Here is a 24,819-nt window from a genome sequence, read left to right as displayed (position 1 = left end):
TCATGCACATCTCTGGAATCCCAGCACCTAGCACAGTGCTTGCATACAAATGAGGCCCGATAAATGTTAAAATGCATACCCTGAAAGGGATGGAAATAATCTCCCTTCCAGATACCTGGCCTAAAAGTACCTTTTTTTTTTGTTTTTTTTTTTGTTTTTTTTGTTTTTTTGTTTTGTCTTTTGTTGTTGTTGTTGCTATCTATTGCGCCGCTTCCGCGGCATATGGAGGTTCCCAGGCTAGGGGTTGAATCGGAGCTGTAGCCACCGGCCTACGCCAGAGCCACAGCAACGTGGGATCCCAGCCGCGTCTGCAACCTACACCACAGCTCACGGCAACGCCGGATCGTTAACCCACTGAGCAAGGGCAGGGATCGAACCCGCGACCTCATGGTTCCTAGTCGGATTCGTTAACCACTGCACCATGACGGGAACTCCTGTTTTTTGGTTTTTTTTTTTTTTATCTTTTTGCCATTTCTTGGGCCGCTCCTGCGGCATATGGAGGTTCTCAGGCTAGGGGTCTAATCGGAGCTGTAGCCACCAGCCTACACCAGAGCCACAACAACGCAGGATCTCAGCCGTGTCTGTGACCTACAGCACAGCTGATAGCAACGCCGGACCCTTAACCCACTGAGCAAGGCCAGGGATCGAACCCAAAACCTTATGGTTCCTAGTCGGATTCGTTAACCACTGCGCCAGGATGGAAACTCCAAAATGGCAGCTTCTCTGTCCACTATTATGGCTAAACAACTCCCATGCTATGGAATGTTCTGTAGCACTAAAAAATTAGGTGAGTCTTCATGCACTGACAAGGGAAAACAATCATTTACTGTTACAAAAAAAGCAAATTGTAAACAATCCAATTGTATAACATTTTAATCATCTAAAAAAGACAAGAGCTACATGTTTCAAGAGAGGAATATACAAATACACCAAATACAGAGGAAAAGGCCTGGAATGTTAATACACCACTGTTACCTGCTAACAGCAGATACTTCCAGAGAAGAGAGTGATGTAGCAAATGGTATCAAAGGGATTTTGCTTTATCTAGAATATTGGAACTTCTATCAAGATTATATTGATAATCTTGGCCTCGCTGGCCTTGCTCAGTGGGTTAAGGATCCAGTGTTGCCATGAGCTGCAGTGTAGGTCACAGATGCAGCTTGGATCAGGCATAGCTGTGGCTTTGGCTGGCAACTGTGGCTCTGATTCAACCCCTAGCATGGGAATTTCCATGTGTCGCAGGTGCGCCCCCCCAAAAAAAGTTAAACTTTTAAGTGAATTTCTCTTTATTTCTACCAATTTCTCTTCTACCTGAGGACTAAACTATTCTTTTTTTTTTTTCTTTTTTTTCTTTTTTAAGGCTGTTCCCTCAGCATACGGAGGATCCCAGGCTAGGGGTCTATTCAGAGCTACAGCTGCCGGCCAACGCCACAGCCACATCAACTCCAGATCCAGGCCTCATCTGCCACCCACACCACAGCTCACGGCAACACCAGATCCTTAACCCACTGAGCAAGGCCAGGGATCGAACCCACAACCTCATGGTTCCTAGTCAGATTTACTTCCACTGGTCCACTATGGGAACTCCCCTGAACTATTCTTAAAGGGAAGAAAAATAGACCTCTCCCTGGTACTGAAAGATTTATCTTCTAAGCGTAGAATCCTCTGGAGTTTCCTTGCAGAGCAGTGTTAAGGATCCAACATTGTTACTGTAGCAGCTCAGGTTAGTGCTGGGGCTTGAGTTCAATCCCTGGCCAGGGAACTTCACACGCTGCCAGAGTGGCCAAATAAGAAGAAGAAGAGACACAGAAATTTAATTCTCTCTCCCTAATCAACAAGAAAAATGTAGGGAAAGGAACAGATAAGGGTTTCTTAACCTAACCCTAGCTGTCACTGCCAGGGCCTTCATGAGAACCTTTTATGAAAGGAGGCCAGACATCAATTTTGTGAGAGGAGAGAAGCAAACGATATTCACATTAAAGAAAAGTATGCTCATCTCAATAAAACTGGGAAAAGAAAATAAAGTGCGCTCTTCAAGGACCAAATACATTTCTATGGGTCGGTAAAGGACAGAGAGGAGTGAGGAGCGTTGATAATTGCCGAGGTGCTTTGATTCGAAGGAGAAAAAAAGGGATGTGCACAAGTTTAATTGAAGAAAAACAGGAGGTGGTGTATCTGTGCTTAACCAATTACAAGTAAAATTATTTTGTGTATAGCGTTTTGCAGTTTGGAATATTCTTTCTCATACAAATTAGAAAAGAGTTTAGGCCAAATTCGGCCACTAAGACAAGCATTATCTCCGACCCATCAGCGAGCATCTGTTTTGGTGGTTTTACTTTCCTCAAAAAAACGAAAAGAAAATCAACTATGATGGAAAAATAAAAACCACATTTTAAAAAAATAAACGAAGGGAGGTCGGGGTGGTCTACGCCCGAAGCGCAGCGGTTCTCTGATTTCCAGCCAAAGCCTAGGGCAGTTCAATACCGACCAGCTAGAGAGCGCCTCTTCCGCTTGGCTGCGGAGGGGATGCGGGTCACTCCCGCTCCTCCGCCGGGGTTCCCAGGTAACCGACCGGAAGAGAGGGCCAAGTGCGGGCCCATCTTTGCGCCCACTTGCTCCAGGTACCGGTTACCCGCGACCCGGGCAGTCAGACGTCCAGCGAGGCAGCCGGAAAGGTCCCGCGATCGCACCAGGACCGACGCTGAGCCGTATGACGTGGGCCAATCGGAAGCCGGCGTCGGCGGTTTTCTTCCAACTGGTTGACTGGCCCCTTCGCTGCCTCCCCGGCAGGGGCTGGAGACGGAGGAGGGGGCGGGCCTAGGACGTGGCCCAATGGGAGCGCGCGCCGGGGCGGCAGGGGGAAGGACAGGGCGTGCTGCGCAGGGCCGGGCGGCGGAGGCTCCAATGAGCGCACGCCGCGTCCCGGGCCGGCTGGTGCGCGAGACGCCGCCGAGAGGTGGGTGGCTAATGTAACAGTTTGCAAACCGAGGGGAGTTGTGAAGGGCGCGGGCTTGAGGGGTGCTCTGCCAGCCTCGTGGGTCCGTCCGCCAGTGCGTCTGTCCCAGAGCTGGGGCCATAGGAGCGGAGGCAGAAGGTAGAGGGGGTGGGGATGGCGATGGGGACCGACCACCCCTTCTAGGGGAGGTAACGTGCTAGCTCCGGGGGCGGGTCGGTAGCGGGAGTGAGGGCCGCGCGGACGCCGGTGAGCTTGGCCCCGCAGCTCGGTCCTCGGGCCGCCCACACACCTTAGGGGTGGGCTAGGGACGGTTTCCGGGAGTGAGAGCCACCGCCTTCGGCAGGTGAACTCGGGGGACTCGGTACCCGTCCGTCCCGGACTCTTACCGTTCCAGACTCAGCGTCTGTGTAGGCAGCTGGGCCCGGGATGGGATGAAGAAGGGGGACAGGCCGGACAACCCGAAGGGATGCTGATGAGACAGGCCCTTCTTCCATCTCCTCCTCCCCCAACGTCACCATCTCTCAGTTCCTGTCCAGGCCCGACCTGGCTTTCCCCGCCAGCGGAGGGCCCCCAGGTGTGGGAAGGTAGTTGAGCCCTGGGCCGGGATCTCTGGCCGCCCCCCAGGTGTCTGACATCAGGGACAGTGCTAGAATGCGCTGGTTGCCGTGGGCGGAAGGCCCTGGTTTTCTTCCTCCTGCTCTGTTACCTTCCCTGTTTAGGGATGTAGTGGCTTTAGCTCAGGACTCATGTCATTTCACCTGGGCCTTTGTGTGGGTACTTCTGAGGACGATGAGAGTGCTTGTTTCTCACTAGGAAGGAGGGGAAGGGATGTAGACTGCCCTGCCCTGGGTGAGGATGGAGGAGGTAGGAATTTTAAAGCTTCTCTGTTCTGGATGAGGTTCTGCCTCCTTACTCAGGGCATCCAGTTAGTTACAGGTGTTGTTTTTCTCCTCCCCCAGGGACGCAATGGCAGCCATGGTCAGGAGGCAGAGGCCGAGGAGGCTAGCCTGTTGGGCCTTGATGGCTGTGCTCTTGGCAGACCTGCTGGCGCTGAGTGGTGTGTACCCCAACAGAGGCATCCAAAGAGACATAAATGAGTGAAGGATGAGTGATGTGTGGTGGGAAGCCTCTGCAGTCTTGAGCTGCTGGACCCACACCTTTGTCTTTCTCTGTCCTACCTTCTCCATGGAAGGTGCTTTAATGAGCAGGCCCTCAGGAAGATGGGGAAAGGGGGCTAATTGACAAATCTGTTTCCCCTTCAGACACACTGGCAGTGATGTCCGTGGACCTGGGCAGCGAGTCCATGAAGGTGGCCATTGTCAAACCTGGAGTGCCTATGGAGATTGTCTTGAACAAGTGAGGGCAGCCCCAGTGTTGGGTGGGGAAAGAGGGAGTCTGGACCCCAAGCTGCCATGTATTCTTTCTGGTGCCCTCAACAGGCCTTGGTGTCTGCATGATTGATTGTATGTGGGGTATGGAGGCTCTTGAGAACACACCTTGCCGTTGGGCATCTGATCTCAGTGTCTCTTTTCCTCAGGGAATCCCGGAGGAAAACCCCAGTGACTGTGACCCTGAAAGAGAATGAAAGATTCTTTGGAGACAGTGCAGCAAGCATGGTGAGCTAGCAGCCCACCCCCTTGCCAGAAGCAAGGGCCAGAGGAGAGGGGATGACTGACCCCGGAGCCTGTTCCCTGATCGGTCTCTGGGGTATGAGATCAGTGATGTTAGGCTTGGGAGCCTAATGCTCTGCTTCTCCTTTACCTCTTAGGCCATCAAGAATCCAAAGGCTACACTGCGTTACTTCCAGCATCTCCTGGGGAAGCAGGAGAATAACCCCCATGTGGCTCTTTACAGAGCCCGTTTCCCAGAGCACGAGCTAGGCTTCGACCCACAGAGGCAGACTGTGTACTTCCAAATCAGCCCGTGAGTGTCCTGCTGGGGAAGGTGGGCTCTGTGGGTCTGACGGGATCCCCATTGGCGTGTGCCCCCGTTGTCCTTGCCTTGACGCCTGGCTTTCCTTGCTGCTGACCGCCCCCTCCTCCAGGCAGCTGCAGTTCTCACCTGAGGAGGTCCTCAGCATGCTTCTCAATTACTCGCGTTCTCTGGCTGAAGACTTTGCAGGTGAGTGGCCAGGGTGGGGCCATTGGCAGCCGGGGTCCTTAGAGTCTCAAATGGAGGCAGTTTTGCTTCCCGGGGAGCATTTGGCAATATCTGATGATGCTTTTTGGTTGTCACAACCGGGGAGCTACTGCCGCTAGCATCTAGTAAGAAGCCAGGGCCACTGCCAAACATCCTAGACTGCCCAGGACCGCCCTTCAAAATAAAGAATTATCTGGCCCTAAACATCAGTTGTGCTGAGACTGGGAAACCCTTGTCTAAGGTATGAGCTGGTGGGACCCCCTGTTCTGTTGGCCCCTGTAGAGCAGCCCATCAAGGACGCAGTGATCACCGTGCCAGCCTTCTTCAATCAGGCGGAGCGCCGAGCTGTGCTGCAGGCTGCGCGCATGGCTGGCCTCAAGGTGCTGCAGCTCATCAATGACAACACAGCCACCGCCCTCAGCTACGGTGTCTTCCGCAGGAAAGATATCAACACCACAGCCCAGGTGAGCCGGGAAGTTTGACCAGACTTGCAGGATGGCTGAGTCTGAGGATAGAGGCCACTCAGCTGAGTTGCGTGGCTAGTCCTTGACAAAATGGGGCAGTGACCCTCTCTCAGCCCCCTTTGGAGCTGTTTGGCTTTCATTTGAGAGCCAGCGTAGCCCCTTGAAGGGTGGCTGGCAGGCAGGCAGGCAGGCATCCTGGAGTTGGATAAGGTTCCTGTGACAGTGGCCTTAATGTCTCTGCAGAACATCATGTTCTACGATATGGGCGCGGGCAGCACCGTGTGCACCATCGTGACCTACCAGACAGTGAAGACAAAGGACTCGGGGGTGCAGCCACAGCTGCAGATCCGGGGAGTGGGGTAAGTAGGTGCCCAGAGGAGGCCTGCCTGCTGATATACCCTCGGGTCAGCGCTTTCTCCTTGGAGGGGCAGCCTCACTTTCCTGCCTCCTGCAGGAATGCTCTCCTGTTTAAAGTAGCAGTCATTGTGGGGTTCCTCTCCCAAAGAGCAGGGGGTAGGTGGAGATTGGGCGAAATCAGTTTGGAAAGATTGAAAGCAGGGGACTTGCCAAGCTCCAGGCCATGTGGGGAGTGTCAGATGCATTTTCTTGTTCTCCACCTTTCCCGTTTGCTTATTTCGCGAACCTATTCCATCCTGTCCGTCTTTACCACTTCCATGCAGTCCACGCTGCCATCGTCTTTCACCTGCAGAGCTGCAGATCTCTCCACCTGTGTGGTCTTTCTCCGGTCCTTTCTCTGCATTTTAGCCAGAGGGTGTTTTATTTTGGCCGCACTTAAGGCATGCAGGAGCTCTGGGGCCAGGGATTGAACTGGAGCCACAGCAGTGACAGCCCTGGATCCTTAACCTGCTGAGCCACCAGGGACGTCCCAGAGGCCTGCAAGGCAGCACCTGTGTGTACCCTGACTCCTCTTGCTTGTCTTGACCCTGAGCCTCTTGCTCTTTGAGCTCCAGCCATCCTTGTCCTTCATGGAATGCACACACCGCACTTTCTCCCATCTCAGTTCTTACGCGTACTTCTCCTCCTGTCCTCTTCACTTAGCTAACCTCAGCTTATCCTTCGGGTTGCAGCTCAAGCGTCGATTTTTCACCGAACTTTACCTCACAACTCTAAAGGGCTGACATTTCTTGCATACATGTCCTAATGGCATCATCAGGCTCTTTATAGTCATAGCGTGGCTGAACTTTCACATTTATATGATCATTTAATTGCTAAATTATAAACCTCTAAACAGCAGAGACCCTGTTCTTCTTTTTCCCTCACAATTTCATCTCGAGAGAGATACAATTAGATGCTTAATAGATAGAGTTGAATGAATGAAAAGATGAATTGTCTCTGTGAGGTGTCAGCCAGGTTCCGATGTAGATGAGGGCCTCCTGTGTTCCCCTCTCCTCCCCCTTCTCTCTCTCTTTTTTGAATGGCTTCACCTGCAGCATGTGGACGTTCCCCGGGCAGGAACTGAACCTGAGCTGCAGCTCTGACCTGTGCCACAGCTGCAGCAACCTGGATTCTTTGACCCCACTGTGTCAGCTGGGGATGGAACCTCGCCTCCACAGCAACCCAAGCCCCTGCAAGTCAGATTCTTAACCCACTGCGCCACTATGGCAACTCCTCCTTTACACTTTTCCTGTTCCTTTTCCTGCACAGGTTTGACCGCACCCTGGGGGGCCTGGAGATGGAGCTCCGGCTGCGTGAGCACCTGGCCAGGCTTTTCAACGAGCAGCGCAAGGGCCAGAGAGCGAAGGATGTGCGGGAGAATCCCCGTGCCATGGCCAAGCTGCTGCGTGAGGCCAATCGACTCAAGACTGTCCTGAGCGCCAACGCAGACCACATGGCACAGGTGCCCACATTTGGCTGCGTGAGGGCAAACATTCCCCACCCAGAGGGTAGAGGACCCCACCACCCTGAGCTAGACTCCTTGTGTCCAGTTTGGCCCGGCCCTTCTTCCCATGCTTCCTGCCATTCTCCCGACATCCTATTCCTTGGTGTGTGACCTGGCCACCCAGAGAGCAGGACCCAGGCAAGAACTCTAACCCTCCTTGTCCTCCCCCAGATTGAGGGTCTGATGGATGACGTGGATTTCAAGGCGAAGGTGACTCGAGCGGAGTTTGAGGACTTGTGTGCAGACTTATTTGAGCGGGTGCCGGGACCGGTGCAGCAGGCCCTCCAGAGTGCGGAGATGAAACTGGTGAGGAGTCATCGAGATGGGCTTTGCAGGGGGCGGGGGGGGGGGTGGAGGGGAAACAGGTGGGATAGAAAGGAGGGGAAGTTCCTGTTGTGGCTCAGCAGGTTAAGAACCCAGCTAGTATCCGCAAGGATAGAGGTTCGATCCCTGGCTTCGTTCAGTGGGTGAAGGATCCGGTGTTGCTGTGAGCTTTGGAGTAGGAGTGCCAGTTCACTCTGTGCTGACCCATCTCCCATTTTTTCTTCTCCTGCAGGATGAGATTGAGCAAGTGATCCTGGTGGGTGGGGCCACTCGGGTCCCTAAAGTCCAGGAGGTGCTGCTGAAGGCTGTGGGCAAGTGCGTGTGGGGGCCGGGCAGCTGGAGGGCTGAGGGGAGGGAGGCCAGGCTGGGAGCTGCACGGACACGCTGATCCTTGGGACGTTGACAGGGAGGAACTCGGGAAGAACATCAATGCTGATGAAGCCGCTGCCATGGGGGCCGTGTACCAGGCGGCCGCGCTCAGCAAAGCCTTCAAGGTGAAGCCATTTGTCGTCCGAGATGCTGTGATCTACCCCATCCTGGTGAGTAAACCTGTGTGATGGGGCGACGGGCTCCCTTTGCCTCTCCCAGGCCCATCTCTCTGTCTGCTCTAGCCTGTCCCTTTCTGCCTGTCCCCCACCCCCACCCCCACCCCCCAGAACCTGCCCTGCTCCTCCACATGCCTCCCCCCGCCTGCTGTGTAGGTGGAGTTCACCAGGGAGGTAGAGGAGGAGCCTGGGGTTCACAGCCTGAAGCACAATAAGCGCATCCTCTTCTCCCGGATGGGGCCCTACCCTCAACGCAAAGTCATCACCTTTAACCGCTACAGCCACGACTTCAACTTCCACATCAACTATGGTGACCTGGGCTTCCTGGGGCCTGAGGATCTTCGGTGAGGGGGTGGGGCAGGGTGGGGGCTCCGGGGAGGGAAGATTTGGGGTCTGAGGATGACCTAGGGGAAGTGGGCCGTGGGGTTGGGGATCAGACTGAGTTTCCCCTCCAGAAGGTGCTTCTGCCTCTCGGGTATCCTCGGGGAGGGCCCCAGCATCTCATGCCAGAAGGCTGTGTAGACTGGAGCTGAGGTGTGCTGGGGGGCTTCCCTGAACAGCTCTCTCCTCCCCACCCAGGGTATTTGGCTCCCAGAATCTGACCACGGTGAAGCTCAAAGGTGTGGGTGAGAGCTTCAGGAAGTATCCCGACTACGAGTCCAAGGGCATCAAGGCTCACTTCAACCTGGATGAGAGCGGCGTGCTCAGCTTAGACAGGGTGAGAGCAGAAGGGGCCCACCAGCCTTTTCCACAGTGGTTCCTCCTGGTATTAGAACATGGTAAACAGGAGTTCCCGTTGTGGCGCAGTGGTTAACGAATCCGACTAGGAACCATGAGGTTTCGGGTTCGATCCCTGCCCTCGCTCAGTGGGTTAACGATCCGGCGTTGCCGTGAGCTGTGGTGTAGGTTGCAGACGCGGCTCGGATCCCGCGTTGCTGTGGCTCTGGCGTAGGCCGGTGGCTACAGCTCCGATTCAACCCCTAGCCTGGGAACCTCCATATGCTATGGGAGCGGCCCTAGAAAAGGCAAAAAGACAGGAAAAAAAAGAAAAAAAAAAAAAAAAAAGAACATGGTAAACAAAATGGGTTTTGGAGTTGGTTAAATCTTGGGCTAAAGAGGGAGTTCCCATTGTGGTTCAGTGGTAACAAACCCAACTGGTATCCATGAGGACACAGGTTTGATCCCTGGCCTCTCTCAGTGGGTTAAGGATCCGGCATTGCCGTAAGCTATGGTGTAGGTTGCAGACGTGGCTCAGATCCTGTGTGGCTGTTGCCTAGGCCTTGGCTTCGGCTCTGATTCGACGCCTAGCCTGGGAACTTCCATATGCCGCAGCTGTGGCCTTAAAAAGCAAAGAAAAAAAATCTTGAGCTAAAGAAAGCTAACGGGTGAGGGCCTTTTCAGAGCCTGTACATGCTCATGGATGTTGTAGGTTTCAGGCTCTATGGAATGGATGAGGACCCTATTTTTAAAGAACTGCTTTGGGGGTTAATATCTTTTAGATCATGCTCTGGGCGGTAAGAGCCTATTCTTCTGTTGGGTGAAAAAGTATGAGGGGGATGGAGGAGGAGCTACAGTTCCTTCCTCCAGGGGCCAACAATCAACAAAGGTTGAGGTGACTCCACCTAAGTACCCACAGAAGGAGGCAGGATGTCTGTGGAGAAAGCTTGGTTAGCATGTATGTTTCTTCACCTTGGATCCCTGTTTTTAGGTGGAGTCTGTATTTGAGACTCTGGTGGAGGACAGCCCAGAAGAGGAATCTACTCTGACCAGTAAGATGAGCGTGCACACTTGTGCATGTGTGTGTGAGAGAGTGTCCTTGTGTGCATTTCAGGGAGGCGGGCAGGCCTTGCCCTTAGGCTTGGGGGTGGAGTCACGGCCATCATCCCCTCTGAGTGTTTGGGTTTTCTTCTTTCTAGAACTTGGCAACACCATCTCTAGCCTGTTTGGAGGTGGCGCCACACCAGACGCTAAAGAGAACGGTACTGACAGTGTCCAGGTAAGGGCAGCATGGAGCCAGGGGAGCACGGAGGCTGGTGTGCAGGGCCATCAGCCGCAGGGGGTGGGGTGGGCATCCCAGCTTCCTGGAAGGTGCTAGACCTCCCCCTCTTCTCAGCCGCAGCCCAGTTAACTCTCCCCGCCCTCCTCTGGACTCTGAGCTGTCCCTGTGCTCAAGCTCCAAGTTTCACCCTCATGTCCAAATGTTTTTCCTTTCTTAACTGCACTGCTGCAGACCAGCCTGCTTCCCCTTTCCGTACAAGTCACCGTCTCTCCCAGGCTGTCTTCCGGGCAGTGAGCCTCTCAGAGCCGAGCCAGGGGAACCTGGCACTGCTGAGCCAGTCCTGATCCACAGGCCCCGTGAGTGACTGTTATCGGCAGGTATGTCTGTGATTGTTTCCCAGGAGGAGGAGGAAGGCCCTGCTGAGGGAAGCAAGGATGAGCCTGGAGAGCAGGCAGAGCTCAAGGAGGAAGCAGACAGCCCGACAGAGGATGCCTCCCCACCCCCACCCCCTGAGCCTAAGGGGTCTGCAGCCCCTGAGGGAGAAAAGACCACAGAGAAAGACGATGGGGAAAAGCCTGAGGCCCAGGTGAGCTATAGGCAGAGTAAGGCCAGCCCAGATCCAGAGGCTGAGGGGACAAGGGCCTGCCTTGCTTCCTGTCCCCAGAGCCCTGCCTGTGGAGGGTTGGAGGGTCCGTGCTTTCCCTCACATCCTCGTCTCTTCCCCCCTAGAAGCCAAGTGACAAGGGGGAGGCCGGGTTTGAGAGTGTCCCTCCAGCCCCAGAGGAAGAAAAGAAGCAGAAGCCAGCCCGGAAGCAGAGAATGGTGGAGGAGATCGGGGTGGAGCTGGTTGTCCTGGACCTGCCCGACTTGCCCGAGGACGAGCTGGCCCGCTCAGCCCAGAAGTGAGTGAAGGCTGCGAGTGTGTGGAGGGTGGGCAGGGCGTGGAGTGGGCCCCTCATGCCCACTGCCCCTTGTCCACAGACTCCAGGACCTGACGCTCCGGGACCTAGAGAAGCAGGAACGGGAGAAAGCGGCCAACAGCTTAGAAGCATTCATCTTCGAGACCCAGGTCAGTCAGCTGGGGGCACACCTGCCCCAGGGCCTGGGCCTGGGGCTGGGGCTGGGGCTGGGGCTGGGGAGTGGGCTCCTGCTCTGTGAGCCTTGCCTCCTGGGCCCGCTGCATGCTTGTGCTTGTGTTCACCTGCCCAGGACAAGCTGTACCAGCCCGAGTACCAGGAAGTGTCCACTGAGGAGCAGCGTGAGGACATCTCCGGGAAACTCAGCGCCACGTCCAGCTGGCTGGAGGATGAGGGCTTTGGGGCCACCACAGCGGTGAGGGGCCTCCCTGGACATGGCAGGCAGAAATGGCGCCCTTCCCTCCCTCTCCCGGGGTCAGAGAGGGAGGAGGGCTGCGATGTGAGGCATAGAGAGGGGTGCAGGACTGGCTCCAGCACTGCCCTGTCATCCCCTCAACCCCCTGCCACCCCCGCCCACCTCCGCCAGATGTTGAAGGAGAAACTAGCTGAGCTGAGGAAGCTGTGCCAAGGGTTGTTCTTTCGGGTGGAAGAGCGCAAGAAGTGGCCTGAACGGCTGTCTGCCCTCGACAGTCTCCTCAACCATTCCAGCATGTTCCTCAAGTGAGCGGCCCCTTTCTCTTTCTTGCTCATTCAGTCCTGCCAACCCCACCGACTCGTTCTCCATTCCCAGGTGCCTGTCCCCCCTGGCTGATTGTCTCCTCTTTGGCTACAGGGGGGCCCGGCTTATTCCAGAAATGGACCAGATCTTCACTGAGGTGGAGATGACAACGTTAGAGAAAGTCATCAATGAGACCTGGGTAATCCCTGCGTCAATACATAACCCGGCGCGGTGGGCCGTCCTAGGCAGTGTGGGAGATGCCGAGAAATGGAGGGGGAGGCCAGAGAGTTGCGTTTGAGACCACATCTGGTTAGTCCCAAACTAGGGTCACAGCCATGAGTTATTGACGAGAGCCACAGGGCCCGTCCCCATGAGATTGAAGCTGCTTTGGGGGACTTGAGCTGGACGCACAAAGTGGGTCGGGGGTTGGAGAGGTGAGAATGACTTGTCTCAAGAAGCAGAAACTTTCGAATGTGGGGACGTTTTTTGAACCAGAATTCAGAAGTGGAGAGGCAAGAAGAAAATAATCAAGAGTTTCAGGTGTAAGTTAGTCTGAAGTAACAGGACATAAGCCAGAAAACGTGGTCAGGGACTCCCTGTGGAGAGCCTTGAATTCCATTCTGAGGAGCCGGTCTACCCCTGTGGGACTGATGGCCACGGGTGGCAGAGTGATTTGAGGTCTGAGGGAAGAGCCTGAGGTTGGTTGAGGGTGTTTTTCATTTGGGACAGAGGCGTCTGCTGTCTCTGTGGCTGGCTCTGAGCCTGGCCTGGCCCTCGCCCACAGGCCTGGAAGAATGCAACCATGGCCGAGCAGGCCAAGCTCCCCGCCACAGAGAAGCCCGTGTTGCTCTCCAAAGACATCGAGGCCAAGATGATGGCTCTGGACCGCGAGGTGCAGTATCTGCTCAATAAGGCCAAGTTTGCCAAGCCCCGCCCCCGACCCAAGGACAAGAATGGCACCCGGGCAGAGCCTCCCCTCAACGCCAGTGCCAGTGACCAGGGGGACAAGGTCATCCCTCCACCAGGTGAAGGCGGGGCGCTTGGATCCAGGTGCTGTGGGGCAGGAAGAAGCCTTCTTTTCCCTTCCAGAACTACATTTTCCTCCTGCTCTCCCTCCAGGCCAGACTGAAGATGCAAAACCCATTTCCGAGCCTGAGAAAGAGACACGTGAGTTGGGGAAACTGATTGGGAATGTGGGTATCACTTAGCCGAGGGGTCGGCAAACTGGCAGGCACAGCCTCTCTCCGACGGCCCTCAAGCTCTGATTGGGCTTTCGGGCTCACAAATCCTAAAATATTTACCATCTGGCTCTTTAGAGAAAGTTTGCCAGCCCCTCCGTTAGCCCCTTGCTCGCTCTGCAGATGCTAACCCGTTCCTTCCCAGAAGCAGGTTCTGAACCGGCAGGCTCTGAACCTCTGGAGTTAGGAGGTCCTGGAGCAGGTGAGGGCGGAGTGGGGGGTGTGGCAAGAACCTGACAGGGTCTGGGGCCAGTACCTCCAGTTTCACCTGCTATCCGTTCTCTGTTCTCCCCCGACTCCCGCAGAATCGGAACAGAAGGAGCAGCCGACAGAACAGAAGCGAACTTTGAAGAACGATGAACTATAACCCCCGCCTCCCAGTTCCCCCCTCGTCCGCCCCCTTCTCCTGCCACCACCTCTATTTATTAAACACCAAGGGCTGGGGGAGGGGTCGGTCCTGCCCTCAGAGGCCTGAGTTCCTCTTCTCACCTGTGATCGGAGATGTGGAGAAGGGGACGGGAAGACCAGCTCACCAGTTCCTTCCAGAGTAGTTCTGTGGTTAAAACTGAAATTGTTCTGTTCCCAATCCCACCCCCTGGTTCCCTGCCCATCCAGGCCCTCATTTGGGAAAAATCACTAGTATGTCTTAATTCTTTGCCTGTGGGTAGGCGAGAGAATGGCCATTCGTGGCTGCTAGGCCTGGTAGAGGAAAGGGTGTCCTGGGGTATTAGAGGGTCTCTGGTCTTCTCTGGTCCTCTTCCTTTCTCCCTCCCTCTCCCACCTCGAGACTGATGCCACACGGGCCAGTGTCTGCAGAGCCTTGGTCACCAGGTTTGTTTCTGAGTGCCTGTGCTCTTGCCTCGTCTGAGATCTTTCCCTAAAGACCCCCATCCCCATGCCTCCTCTCCCTAGTCTCCTTGGCTTTCTGCACGTTGGGCAGTCCTCTGCCTCTTGCTCAGAGCCCTTCATCTGGACTGAAGTCTTATCTAGATGGACTCCCACCCACACGTACCACCCACACGTACCACCCCCAGCGGCCAGAGTTGGCAGGGAGAAAGTGAAGAAGGAAATCCAGCTGCCTCTCCAGGAAGTGAGATGTGTGAAAATCCTGTGGCTCCCCCACCTGTGGACTCTTGGGCCTAGGAAAGCCATGTGGAGTGGCTGGCACAGGATGCCAGCGTCCGGCAGGCGCTCAAAATCTGCATCTTCCCAGGAGCCTGGTACTCCGTGTCCCTTTGATTTCCTGCCCCTTTTCTCTCCCCAACTGTGCAGCACCCCTAGACAGCCTTTCCCTCACCCTTGGCCCCCTGGGCTGACCAAAATGTGCTTTCTACTGTGAGCCCCTATCCTGAGGCCCTGGGGGGCAGAAGACACCATGGCGTGAATGTAACAAAGCCACCTCGCTCTCTTAGAGGCAGACCTTGCAACGGAATGAAGAGGGTACATGCTGGCCTTTTGTGTGCTGCCCTGCTGGGATGGGGGCCCTTTACCTGCCACGCAGATATTGGGCAGCTTCCTCTCCTGGATCCCATCTGTAGCAGGAGTCAGGGCTGCCACCCCAGCTCCTAGGGCAAGAGGGAGCCTGGTTTTGTCTTGTCCTTTTTTTCCTTTTTTTTGCCACATTGGCAGAAATGAGACCTAAGGGTCTTACCCCGTCCTGTATGTTTTGAGTTGTTTCACTTGCAGTTAAGGCTGGTTGGACAGGTTTGAGTCAAATTGTACTTTGTTCCATTGTTAATTGAGAAACTGTTTCAATAAAATATTCTTTTCTACAGTTTTTTGTGCTGTGAATTTTTTTTTTTTTTTTTTTTTTGCTTTTTAAGGTCTCACCTATGGCATATGGAAGTTCCCAGGCTAGGGGTCAAATTGGAGCTACAGCTGCCGGCCTACACCACAGTAATGGCAACACCAGGTCCAAGCTGTGTCTTCGATCTACACAGCTCACAGCAACGCTGGATCCCTGACCTGCTGAGCGAGGCCGGGGATCGAGCCCTCATCCTCATGGTTACTAGTTGGATTCTTTTCCACTGCACCATGGTGGGAACTCCTGTGCCATTGTTTTTTAAAATGTATCTCTTGAATATAAACACTGCATTTTAGTAGGGAAAATTTGAAAAATAAAATTACCTGTAGTACCATTAACATCTTGGACTTAGTTCATGTGTGTAATTTTTCTTCATGAAAACCAAATGGTGGTTTTAATTTTTCCCTTGACATCATTTGGACTCCAGGTATTTGTAGGTTACATCCATGTTTGGACTCCAGTGTGCCAGGTATATTTAGGTTACATCCATGTTTAAGGTAACAACCTCACTTTACAAATAATAAATCAACACTTGATAGAGGTTCAGTAATTGGTGCAAGGAATCAGATATTAGGTGACTCAGCTAAGTTGGAACTTAATTCTGACCAATCAGCCCTCTGGTTGACATTCTGACACAAGAATGTTAGCGCATTCTCACTCGTAGCACAATTTGGGTGGTTCAGTTGTGATGGAGCCATGTTTCACCAAAGGAAAATCACTAGTCATTCATCATTTACATATCAGAGCAGTTTAATTAATAATGACCTTTCTCTAAAGGCTGTACAGGTCCGACAAGTTTTGAACCTGAAAGTCTTATTTTTTTCCCCCAATGTTTCAAGGCCAATTTTATGTTCACAGCAAAATTGAGCAGAAAGTACAGAGAGTTCCCATATACCCTCTGGCTCCATACACGCCCAGCCAACCCAGCATCAATATCCATATGCTGCAGATTTGGCCCTAAAAAGATAAAAGCAGGAGTTCCCGTCATGGCTCAGCAGTAACGAAACCAACTAGTATGCATGAGGATACGAGTTGTATCCCTGGCCTCCCTCAAGTGCGTTGAGGACCCGGCCAAGGGCTGTGGTGAAGGTCGTAGATATGGCTCGGATCCTGCGTTGCTGTGGCTGTGGTGTAGGCTGGTAGCTGTAGCTCTGATTTGACCCCTAATCTGAGAACTTCCATATATTGCAAGTACGGCCCTAAAAAGTAAAGAACAAAAAACCTTGAGGAGTTCCTGGTGTGGGTCAGTAAGTTAAGAATCCTGCTGCAGTGGCTTGGGTTCCTTTGGAGACATAGGATCCATCCCCAGCCTGATGCAGTGAGTTAAAGGATCCAGCATTGCCACAGCTGCAGCATAGATCACAGCTGCGGCTTGGATTCAGTCTTTGGCCTGAGAACTTCCATATGCCACAAGTGTGGTAAAAGCAAAAAAAGATATCAAAAAAAAGCAAAAAACTTTTATGCCTCAAAGTACATTATCAAGAGAGTGAAAAGGCAGCCCACAGAATGGGAGAAAATATTTGCAAATCCTATATCTGATGAAAGGTTTAGTATGCAGAACATATAAAGAACACCTACCACTTAACAAAAAAGTGGATGCATATAGAGATTCTCATACTAAGTGAAGTCAGAAAGATAAAATTATATCACTTATAGATGGAATCTAAAATACGGCACAGGAGTTCCCGTCGTGGCACAGTGGTTAACAAATCCGACTAGGAACCATGAGGTTGCGGGTTCGGTCCCTGCCCTTGCTCAGTGGGTTAACGATCCGGCGTTGCCGTGAGCTGTGGTGTAGGTTGCAGACGCGGCTCAGATCCTGCGTTGCTGTGGCTCTGGCGTAGGCCGGTGGCTACAGCTCCGATTCAACCCCTAGCCTGGGAACCTCCACATGCCGCGGGAGTGGCCCAAGAAATAGCAACAACAACAACAACAACAGACAAAAAGACAAAAAAAAAGAAAAAATGGCACAAATGAACCTATCTACAAACAGAAACAGACTCACGGACATAGAGAACAGACTTGTGGTTGCCAAGGGGTTAGGTGGGAGGAAATGGGATGGACGAGGAGGTTGGGGTTGGTAGATGCTCACTATTACATTTAGAATGGATAAGCAGTGAGGTCCTTCTGTACAGCACAGGGAATTATATCCTATCTCTTGTGATAGAACATGATGGAGGACAGTATGAGGAAAAGAATGTATACATTGGTATGGCTGGGTGGTTGTGCTATACAGCAGAGATTGACACAGCACCGAAAATCAACTGTGATAAAATTTCCAAAAGACCAAATCAAAAAATGGGCCTGGAGTTCCCGTCGTGGCGCAGTGGTTAACGAATCGGACTAGGAACCATGGGTTCGGTCCCTGCACTTGTTCAGTGGGTTAAGGATCCGGCATTGCCGTGAGCTGTGGTGTAGGTCGCAGACGCAGCTCAGATCCCTCGTTGCTGTGGCTCTGGCGTAGGCTGGTAGCTACAGCTCTGATTCGACCCCTAGCCTGGGAACCTCCATATGCCGTGGGAGCGGCCCATGAAATGGCAAAAAAGACAAAAAAAAAAAAAAAAAAAAAAGGAGGCCAGGTATTTGAATAGATGTTTCTCTAAAGATATACCAATGGCCAATATGCCTATGAAAATATGCTCAACTGCATTAGATCTCAGGGAAATACAAATAAAAACCACAGTGAGATACCAATCTTGTATCTACTAAAATGGCTGTAATAATAATTTTTTAGAGGGAAATAAGCGGTGTTAGTGAGGCTGTGGAGAAATTAGATCAAGGGTGCTTGTCATGGCTCAGCAGAAATAAATCTGCTAGTATCCATGAGGACGCAGGTTTGATCCCTGGCCTCACTCAGTGGATTAAGGATCTGGCATTGTAGTGAGCTGTGGTGTGGGTCGAAGACGTGGCTCGGATCCCACTGTTGCTGTGGCTGTGGTGTAGGCCAGCAGCTGCAGCTCTGATTTGACCCCTGGCCCGGCAACCTCCACATGCTGCAGGCGCGGCCCTAAAAAGAAAATAAAATTTTTAAAGAAGGACTTGGAACCATCACATATGGGTTGTGGGAATGTAAAAAGGGCAGCTGCTGTGGAAAAGTTGGATCCTTAGCCCACCATGCCACAGTGGAAGACACTGGGATGTCTTCTTCATCATGATTTAAATTATACATGTGAAGGTCTGCTTCTAGTACGTTTTGTTCCACCTAAATGCCTGGCTATGCTCTAAACCACATAATTACCATAACCTTAGAATTGTTAATGTTTGGCAGTGGAAATTCTCCTGTCTTTTTTTTTTTTTTTTTTGGCTGTGTACACAGCATATGGAAGTTCCCCAACCAGAGATCAAACCCATGCCATAGCAGTGACCTCAGCCACTGCAGTGACAGTGCTGGATCGGCTACCCCATAAGAAAATTCCTCCTCTCTACTCTTTTTTTAAAAAAATTGTCAAGTTTCTCACTCTGATGCGTTTTTTTCTTACAGATGATCTTTAAAATAATTTTGCCCAGGAGTTCCCGTCGTGGCTCAGCAGTTGACGAACTCGACTAGTATCCATGAGGACTCAGGTTTGATCCCTGGCCTTGCTCAGTGTGTTAAGGATCCAGCCTCACTGCGAGCTGTGGTGTAGGTCACAGATGAGGCTTGGACCCCACATTGCTGTGGTTGTGGCTGTGGCCAGCAGCTTCAGCTCTGATTGGACTCCTAGCCTGGGAACTTCCATATGCTGCAGTTTCGGCCCTAAAAAGAACAACAAAAAAAAAAAGTGCCCAGTTTCCAAGAAATCTTCTTGGAATTTTGATTGGAATTTCTTTAAAACTTCAAATGAATTTGGAAAGATTGATATTTTTTCAGTATCAAAATCATAGCTATTTTTTTTCAGGCATATGGTCTGATTTGCATTTATTCACGTTAGGTTTTAGTACCCTGTAGTAAAGTCTACTTGCTTTTTTTTAGATATTGTCTTCTCATTCCTTTCCTTAATTTTCTTGGGAAATAAAGAGTAAGAAGATAAGTGTTTGCATCTCCTCAATGTCCTGACCATAAGATGCTTTACAGCGTTTTCTCATTTAATTCCCACAGCTATGCTGAGGTGGGTTAGATAGCCCATGTTTTATTCAAGGAAACTGAAATGGGAGAAGAGAAGGAAAAAACTTAGTGTCATCTGTGGCTGAAAGGAGGTTGAGGATTATAACTAGGTTGGTGCTATAGATGCCGAAGGCCTGGTATTTTATTTATTTGCTTATTTGAGTCTTTTCAGGTGACATATGGAAGTTCCCAGGGGGGGATTCCAGGGGGATCCGAGCCTCGTCTGCAACCTACACCACAGCTCACAGCAATGCCAGATCCTTAACCCACTGAGCAAGGCTAGGGATCGAAACCGCATCCTCATGGATACTAGTTGGGTTCGTTACTGCTCAGCCATAATGGGAACTCCTTGAAGGCCTGTTAAACTTTATTTCTGGGCCATTTTTAGGGCTCTTGTCAGGTGTCTGTCCTCACTTATGCAGCCAAGCAAAGCTTTCTCAGACTTTCTAGCTCTGGCTGACCTCTGAGACCCACTCCCTTCCCCTCCCGGCAAGTTAGCTGCATCAACAGAAGCCAAGGCAAGATTTCCACGCCTCCCCCTGCCTCTGTATTCCCACTGTTCTCTCTCTGGTAGGAACTCCAGTACTTCCTGTGGGACCTCAAGTCTTCTCCAAGGAGATAAAACTGAAAAACCCTCCAGCCAAGATAAGCCCACCTGTGCCACCGTGATTGTCACAATGTTCCTAAGGATGTCCCCACCTCAGCAACTTGGCCCACTCCTTTCTGCCGCCCGCTAGAAAAGGTAGGCAGCCAGTCCACTCCTTACCCCACCCCTATAGGGGCAACATATGCCCACAAATGAACCAGCAAGTATATCCAAAGACCCCATCCTTCTCCAGCCAACTAGCAAGTGGATCAGAAGACCCCATTCTTCCCCAACCAATCAGCAGGTCAACAGGTATATGGCAAGACTACACCTCACACTCCTTTGTCTTTGAGCTATAAAAGCAGACACAATCATGCACCGAGTCAGCTCTCCCTGAGTATCAGGATGCTGGCCCACTGTGTTAACAGTGTGTCTTGCCTCAATAAACTTGTCTTTTTTGGTTTAAATCCAGAAAATTTTTTTTTCCATCCATATGCAGAGACCACAACACTTCCCATTGGAACTAGAATTCTGTCCAGTGCCCCTTCCATCCACTGCATCTCAGTGGCAGGCTGATTCTTACCAAAGGGTACTTTGAGTGTTTTATTCCCCTCAGTTCAAAATCCTTAACTCTGAAAAACATGTTTATGCTGTAATAGGAAAAAAAAAAATCAAGATTTGAAGGTCTTCCGGAGTTCCCCTCGAGGCTCAGCAGCAATGAACACAACTAGTATTAGGTGAGGACATGGGTTTGATCCCTGGCCCCGATCAGTAGGTTAAGGATCCAGCACTGTCGTGAACTGTGGTATAGGTTGCAGATGTGGCTTGGATCTCTTGTTGCTGTGGCTGTGGTATAGGCTGGCAGCTGCAGCTCCAATTCGACCCTCAGCCTGGGAAATTCCATATGCTGTGGGTGCAGCCCTTTAAAAAAAAAAAAAAAAAAAAAAAGGAAGAAGTCTTTAGATGGTGTGAATGATATTATTACTCATCCAGAAATTTACAGAATGTTTGCTTTTTGTTTTTGCTTTTTTTTTTTACTTTTTAGGGCCTCATCCGCAGCATATGGAGGTTCCCAGGCTAGGGGTCTAATCGGAGCTACAGCTGCTGGCTTACACCACAGACACAGCAACACAGGATCTGAGCCACATCTGCGACCTACACCACAGCTCATGGCAACGCCAGATCTTTAACCCACTGAATGAGGCCAGGGATTGTACTAGTAACCTCATGGTTCCTAGTCAGATTTGTTTCCACTGCACCACGACGGGAACTCCTGGAATATTTGTTTTGTACGAAACACTGGCTGGATACAGTGGTAAAGGGGCCATAGTGCATTCTCAGGGAATATATATATATAGTTGTAGAGGCTAACAAGTAAATGGGCAGTTTCACCTCGGTGGAAAAATTATAAGGTTATATATTCTAAAGTACACACATATATGAATATGGAAAAGAGTAAAAATAGAAACACTCAATTTTAAATGGAAAACATCAGCTAATTTTTTTTTTCCTTTGGCCATGCCTGTGGCATGTTGAAGTTCCCCAGGCCAGAGATCCAAACTACTCCACAGCAGTGACCCAAGCTGCTGCTGTGACAACACCAGGTCCTTAACTGTGCCACAAGGGAACTCCCCTTTACCTTGTGTTTAAAACCTGGAGTTCCCGTTGGGCTCACAGGTTAAGAACCTGACCAGTGTCCATGAGGAGGCAGGTCCGAACCCTGGCCTCACTCAGTGTGTTAAGGATCCGGCACAGCCATGAGCTGTGGTGTAGGTCGCAGATGCAGTTCAGATCCTGAGTTGCTGTGGCTGTGTCTCAGGCTGGCATCTACAGCTCCTCCTATTCAACCCCTAGCCAGGAACTTCCATATGCTGTGGGTTTGGTCTAAAAAGAAAAAAAAAAAAATCCAGTGTTACATACATAGAACCAAAGTGTTGGAGAAATAATTTCTTCTATAAAAGTTGGCCAAATTGGGAGTTTCCACTGTAGCTCAGTGGATTAGAATCCAGTGTTGCCATAGTTGTGGTATAGGTCTCAGCTGCAGCTCAGATCCCTGGCCCAGGGACTTCCATTGCTGTGCATGTGGCCATTAAAAAAAATTTGGCCAAATGTTATTTTTAAAAGTCCAAGATACAATGTAGAAAAGTGAGATTAAAAGTATGATGATGCTGGAGTTCCCATTGTGGCTCAGCGGTTAGCGAACCCGACTAACATCCGTGAGGACACAGGTTTGATCTCTGGCTTCACTCAGTGGGTTAAATATCTGGTGCTGCCATAAGCTGTGGTGTAGTACGGTCGCAGACGCTGCTTGGATCCGTGTTGCTGTGGCTCTGGCGTAGGGTGGAGGCTACGGCTCCGATTGGACCCCCAGCCTGGGTGCAGTCCTAAAAAAAAAAAGAAGCATGGTGATCTTAATGTGAAAGGGAATTGAGAATTATATCATTTTTATTTTATACAACTCTTACTCCTTACAACAATGGTTATAGTCATACCCATAAAAGTGTAACCCATGGTATAAATTTTTGTAATTATTATTTTTCTTTGCCAGGAAAAAAACTTTGAAAACACTCTTTGTAATTATTTAAAGGGTCTTTTAAAAATTATAATATAAAGATCTGTGGTCTATGAGCAGTCCTCTACTGTGCATTGTCACAGGAAGACTTACTTTTAATATAAAGACTAAGTGGGAGTTTTGAATGACTGGATTTAACAAACATCATTGTATAGTTGCTTTTTTGCATCTTTTTTGTTTTGGAGATCCTCTATGTCATCGGGGCGCACAGTAGCTTCAGCAAAGTCTTCTTTCTTTCTTTTTTTTTTTTTAATTTTTTTTATTTATTTATTTTTTGTCTTTTTAGCTATTTCTTGGGCCGCTCCCGCGGCATATGGAGTTTCCCAGGCTAGGGGTCCAATCGGAGCTGTAGCCACCAGCCTACGCTAGAGCCACAGCAATGCGGGATCCGAACTGCGTCTGCAACCTACACCACAGCTCACGGCAAGGTTCGTCAACCCACTGAGCAAGGGCAGGGACCGAACCCGCAACCTCATGGTTCCTAGTCGGATTCGTTAACCACTGCGCCACGACGGGAACTCCAAGTCTTCTTTCTTAATGATCAGGTGAATCATCATCATCAGCACCATCTCCAGCCACATCACCTGCTCCATCGTGATCTTCTACCTCATTGAAGCTACGTCCACAATGTCACAGATATCTTCCAGATAATTTACTGTGTATACTTTGCTGAGACTGAGACTCCAGCTCTTCATTTATTTTCTCATCTTTTCCCCCTAAATTAGTTTTCCCCCAATTGCTAGATCCAAGGTTGTGCCTGGGGAAGCTGAAGGCTTCAACCGCTGAGGATGGGAGTCCTACAGATGGGACTTCCTACTGCTACCAGCCCAAGCAGCGCCACCCCAGACAGAGCATCTCATGAAAGCTTGAAAAAAGGGATTATAAGAGACTAAAGCATTATGATAAGTGCATGCAATGTATAATCCTTGATCGGGTTCTGGATTTTATTTTATTTATTTATTTATTTTAACTTTTTAGGGCCATACCTGAGGACATATGGAAGTTCCCAGGCTAGGGGTCGAATCGGAGCTACAGCTGCCAGACTATGCCATAGCCAAACCAGATCCAAGCCGCGTTTGCCACCCACAACACAGTTCACGGCAACACCAGATCCTTAACCCACTGAGCAAGGCCAGGGATCAAACCTGCATCCTTATGGATCCTGGTTGGGTTTGTTAACCACTGAGCCACGAAGGGAACTCCAGTTCTGGATTTTAAAAAAGCTCCAGGAGTTCCTGCCATGGTTCAGTGGGTTAAGAATCTGACTGTGTGGAGTTCCCGTCGTGGCGCAGTGGTTAACGAATCCGACTAGGAACCATGAGGTTGCGGGTTCGATCCCTGCCCTTGCTCAGTGGGTTAACGATCCGGCGTTGCGTGAGCTGTGGTGTAGGTTGCAGACACGGCTCGGATCCCTCATTGCTGTGGCTCTGGTGTAGGCGGTGGCTACAGCTCTGATTAGACCCCTAGCCTGGGAACCTCCATATGCCGCGGGAGCGGCCCAAGAAATAGCAACAATAACAACAAGAACAACAACAAAAAAGACAAAAGACAAAAAATTAAAAAAATAAGAATCTGACTGTGGAGGTGCAGGTTTGATGCCCAGTCTGGTGCAATGGGTTAAAAGATTCGTTGCTGCCGCTGTGGTTCGGATTTGCTCCATGACCAGGAACTTCCGTATGCGGCCATTAAAAAATAAATAAATAGGAGTTCCCTTTGTGGCGCATCAGAGACAAATCCGACTAGGAACCATGATGTTGCAGGTTTGATCCCTGGCCTTGCTCAATGGGTTAAGGATCCGGTGTTGCCGTGAGGCTGTGGTGTAGATCGCAGGCGCGGCTGGGATCTGACGTTGCTGTGGCTGTGGCTGTAGGGCTGACAGCTGTAGCTTTAATTCAACCCCTTGTCTGGGAACTTCCATACACCATGGGTTCGGCCCTAAAAGGATAAATAAATAAATAAATAAATAAATCTCTAAAAGACATCTTCAGAAAAATTGGAAACATTTAAATATGGATTATATATTAATAAACACGCTTTTAAAAATAAATACTTTGGCTGCACCTGAGGCCTATGGAAGTTCCTGAGTGAGGGATCAAATCTAAGCTACAGCTGCAATCAGCTGTAGTCAGGTTCTTAACCCACTGTGCTACAGCGGGAACTCCACTCTTGGCTATTTTTTCTTTTAGGGCCGCACTAGCGGCATATGGAGGGTCCCAAGCTAGGGGGTCTAATCATAGCTGTAGCCGCCTGGGCTACACCAGAGCCACAGCAATGCAGGATCCAAGCTGTCTGAGACGTATGACCACAGCTCACAGCAATGCCAGATCCTTAACCACTAAGTGAAGCCAGGGATAGAACTCACGTCCTCATGGATGCATTTGGTTTCGTTAATCTCTGAGCCACGAAAGGAACTCCCACTCTGGCTATTTTGTATTAACTCTGTGCCCAACAGTGTGGCTGAAACTTGGCCTCAGTCCACTGGTGCCAAATAGAAACACTAGAAACACTGAGAGAGTTCTGGGTGAAGGAGAAAAAAATAGCTTTATTGCTTTGCCAGGCAAAGGAAGCCACAG

General features: G+C 50.9%; 1 protein-coding gene across 14 annotated transcripts; it reads left to right on the top strand.

Moving 5' to 3' along the window:
• HYOU1 (hypoxia up-regulated 1) lies at positions 2,847-14,974 on the top strand. 14 transcript variants are annotated; one of them, XM_021062952.1, is made up of 26 exons: positions 2,851-2,956; positions 3,916-4,013; positions 4,219-4,312; positions 4,494-4,572; positions 4,725-4,879; positions 5,001-5,077; positions 5,378-5,559; positions 5,803-5,918; positions 7,225-7,417; positions 7,631-7,765; positions 8,016-8,098; positions 8,190-8,322; positions 8,485-8,672; positions 8,908-9,046; positions 10,037-10,097; positions 10,245-10,324; positions 10,728-10,913; positions 11,057-11,229; positions 11,309-11,396; positions 11,537-11,659; positions 11,831-11,964; positions 12,077-12,161; positions 12,747-12,987; positions 13,082-13,129; positions 13,352-13,402; positions 13,506-14,974. In XM_021062952.1, the coding sequence occupies exons 2-26, from the start codon at positions 3,923-3,925 to the stop codon at positions 13,565-13,567; spliced, it is 2,997 nt and encodes a 998-aa protein (XP_020918611.1). In that variant the 5' UTR covers positions 2,851-2,956; positions 3,916-3,922; the 3' UTR covers positions 13,568-14,974. The 14 variants fall into 14 exon arrangements, 12 of the variants coding, with proteins under 12 accessions (XP_020918613.1, XP_020918611.1, XP_020918612.1 ...); XM_021062953.1 differs by having other exon boundaries at positions 2,875-2,956; positions 11,060-11,229; positions 13,506-14,968; XM_021062950.1 differs by having other exon boundaries at positions 2,875-2,956; positions 11,060-11,229; positions 13,346-13,402; positions 13,506-14,968.

This window comes from Sus scrofa, chromosome 9 (assembly GCF_000003025.6).
Source record: "Sus scrofa isolate TJ Tabasco breed Duroc chromosome 9, Sscrofa11.1, whole genome shotgun sequence".
Lineage (NCBI taxonomy): Eukaryota > Metazoa > Chordata > Mammalia > Artiodactyla > Suidae > Sus > Sus scrofa.
Note: the sequence above shows the minus strand (reverse complement) of the source record. Positions and strands in the feature narration are given on the sequence as shown.

Coding starts and splice junctions, on each gene's coding strand:
- HYOU1 (XM_021062956.1), top strand. CDS start 3,923: ATGGCAGCCATGGTCAGGAGGCAGAGGCCGAGGAGGCTAGCCTGTTGG. Junction 7,418..7,630: donor ACGCAGACCACATGGCACAG/GTGCCCACATTT, acceptor GTCCTCCCCCAG/ATTGAGGGTCTGATGGATGA. Junction 8,323..8,484: donor CTGTGATCTACCCCATCCTG/GTGAGTAAACCT, acceptor CCTGCTGTGTAG/GTGGAGTTCACCAGGGAGGT.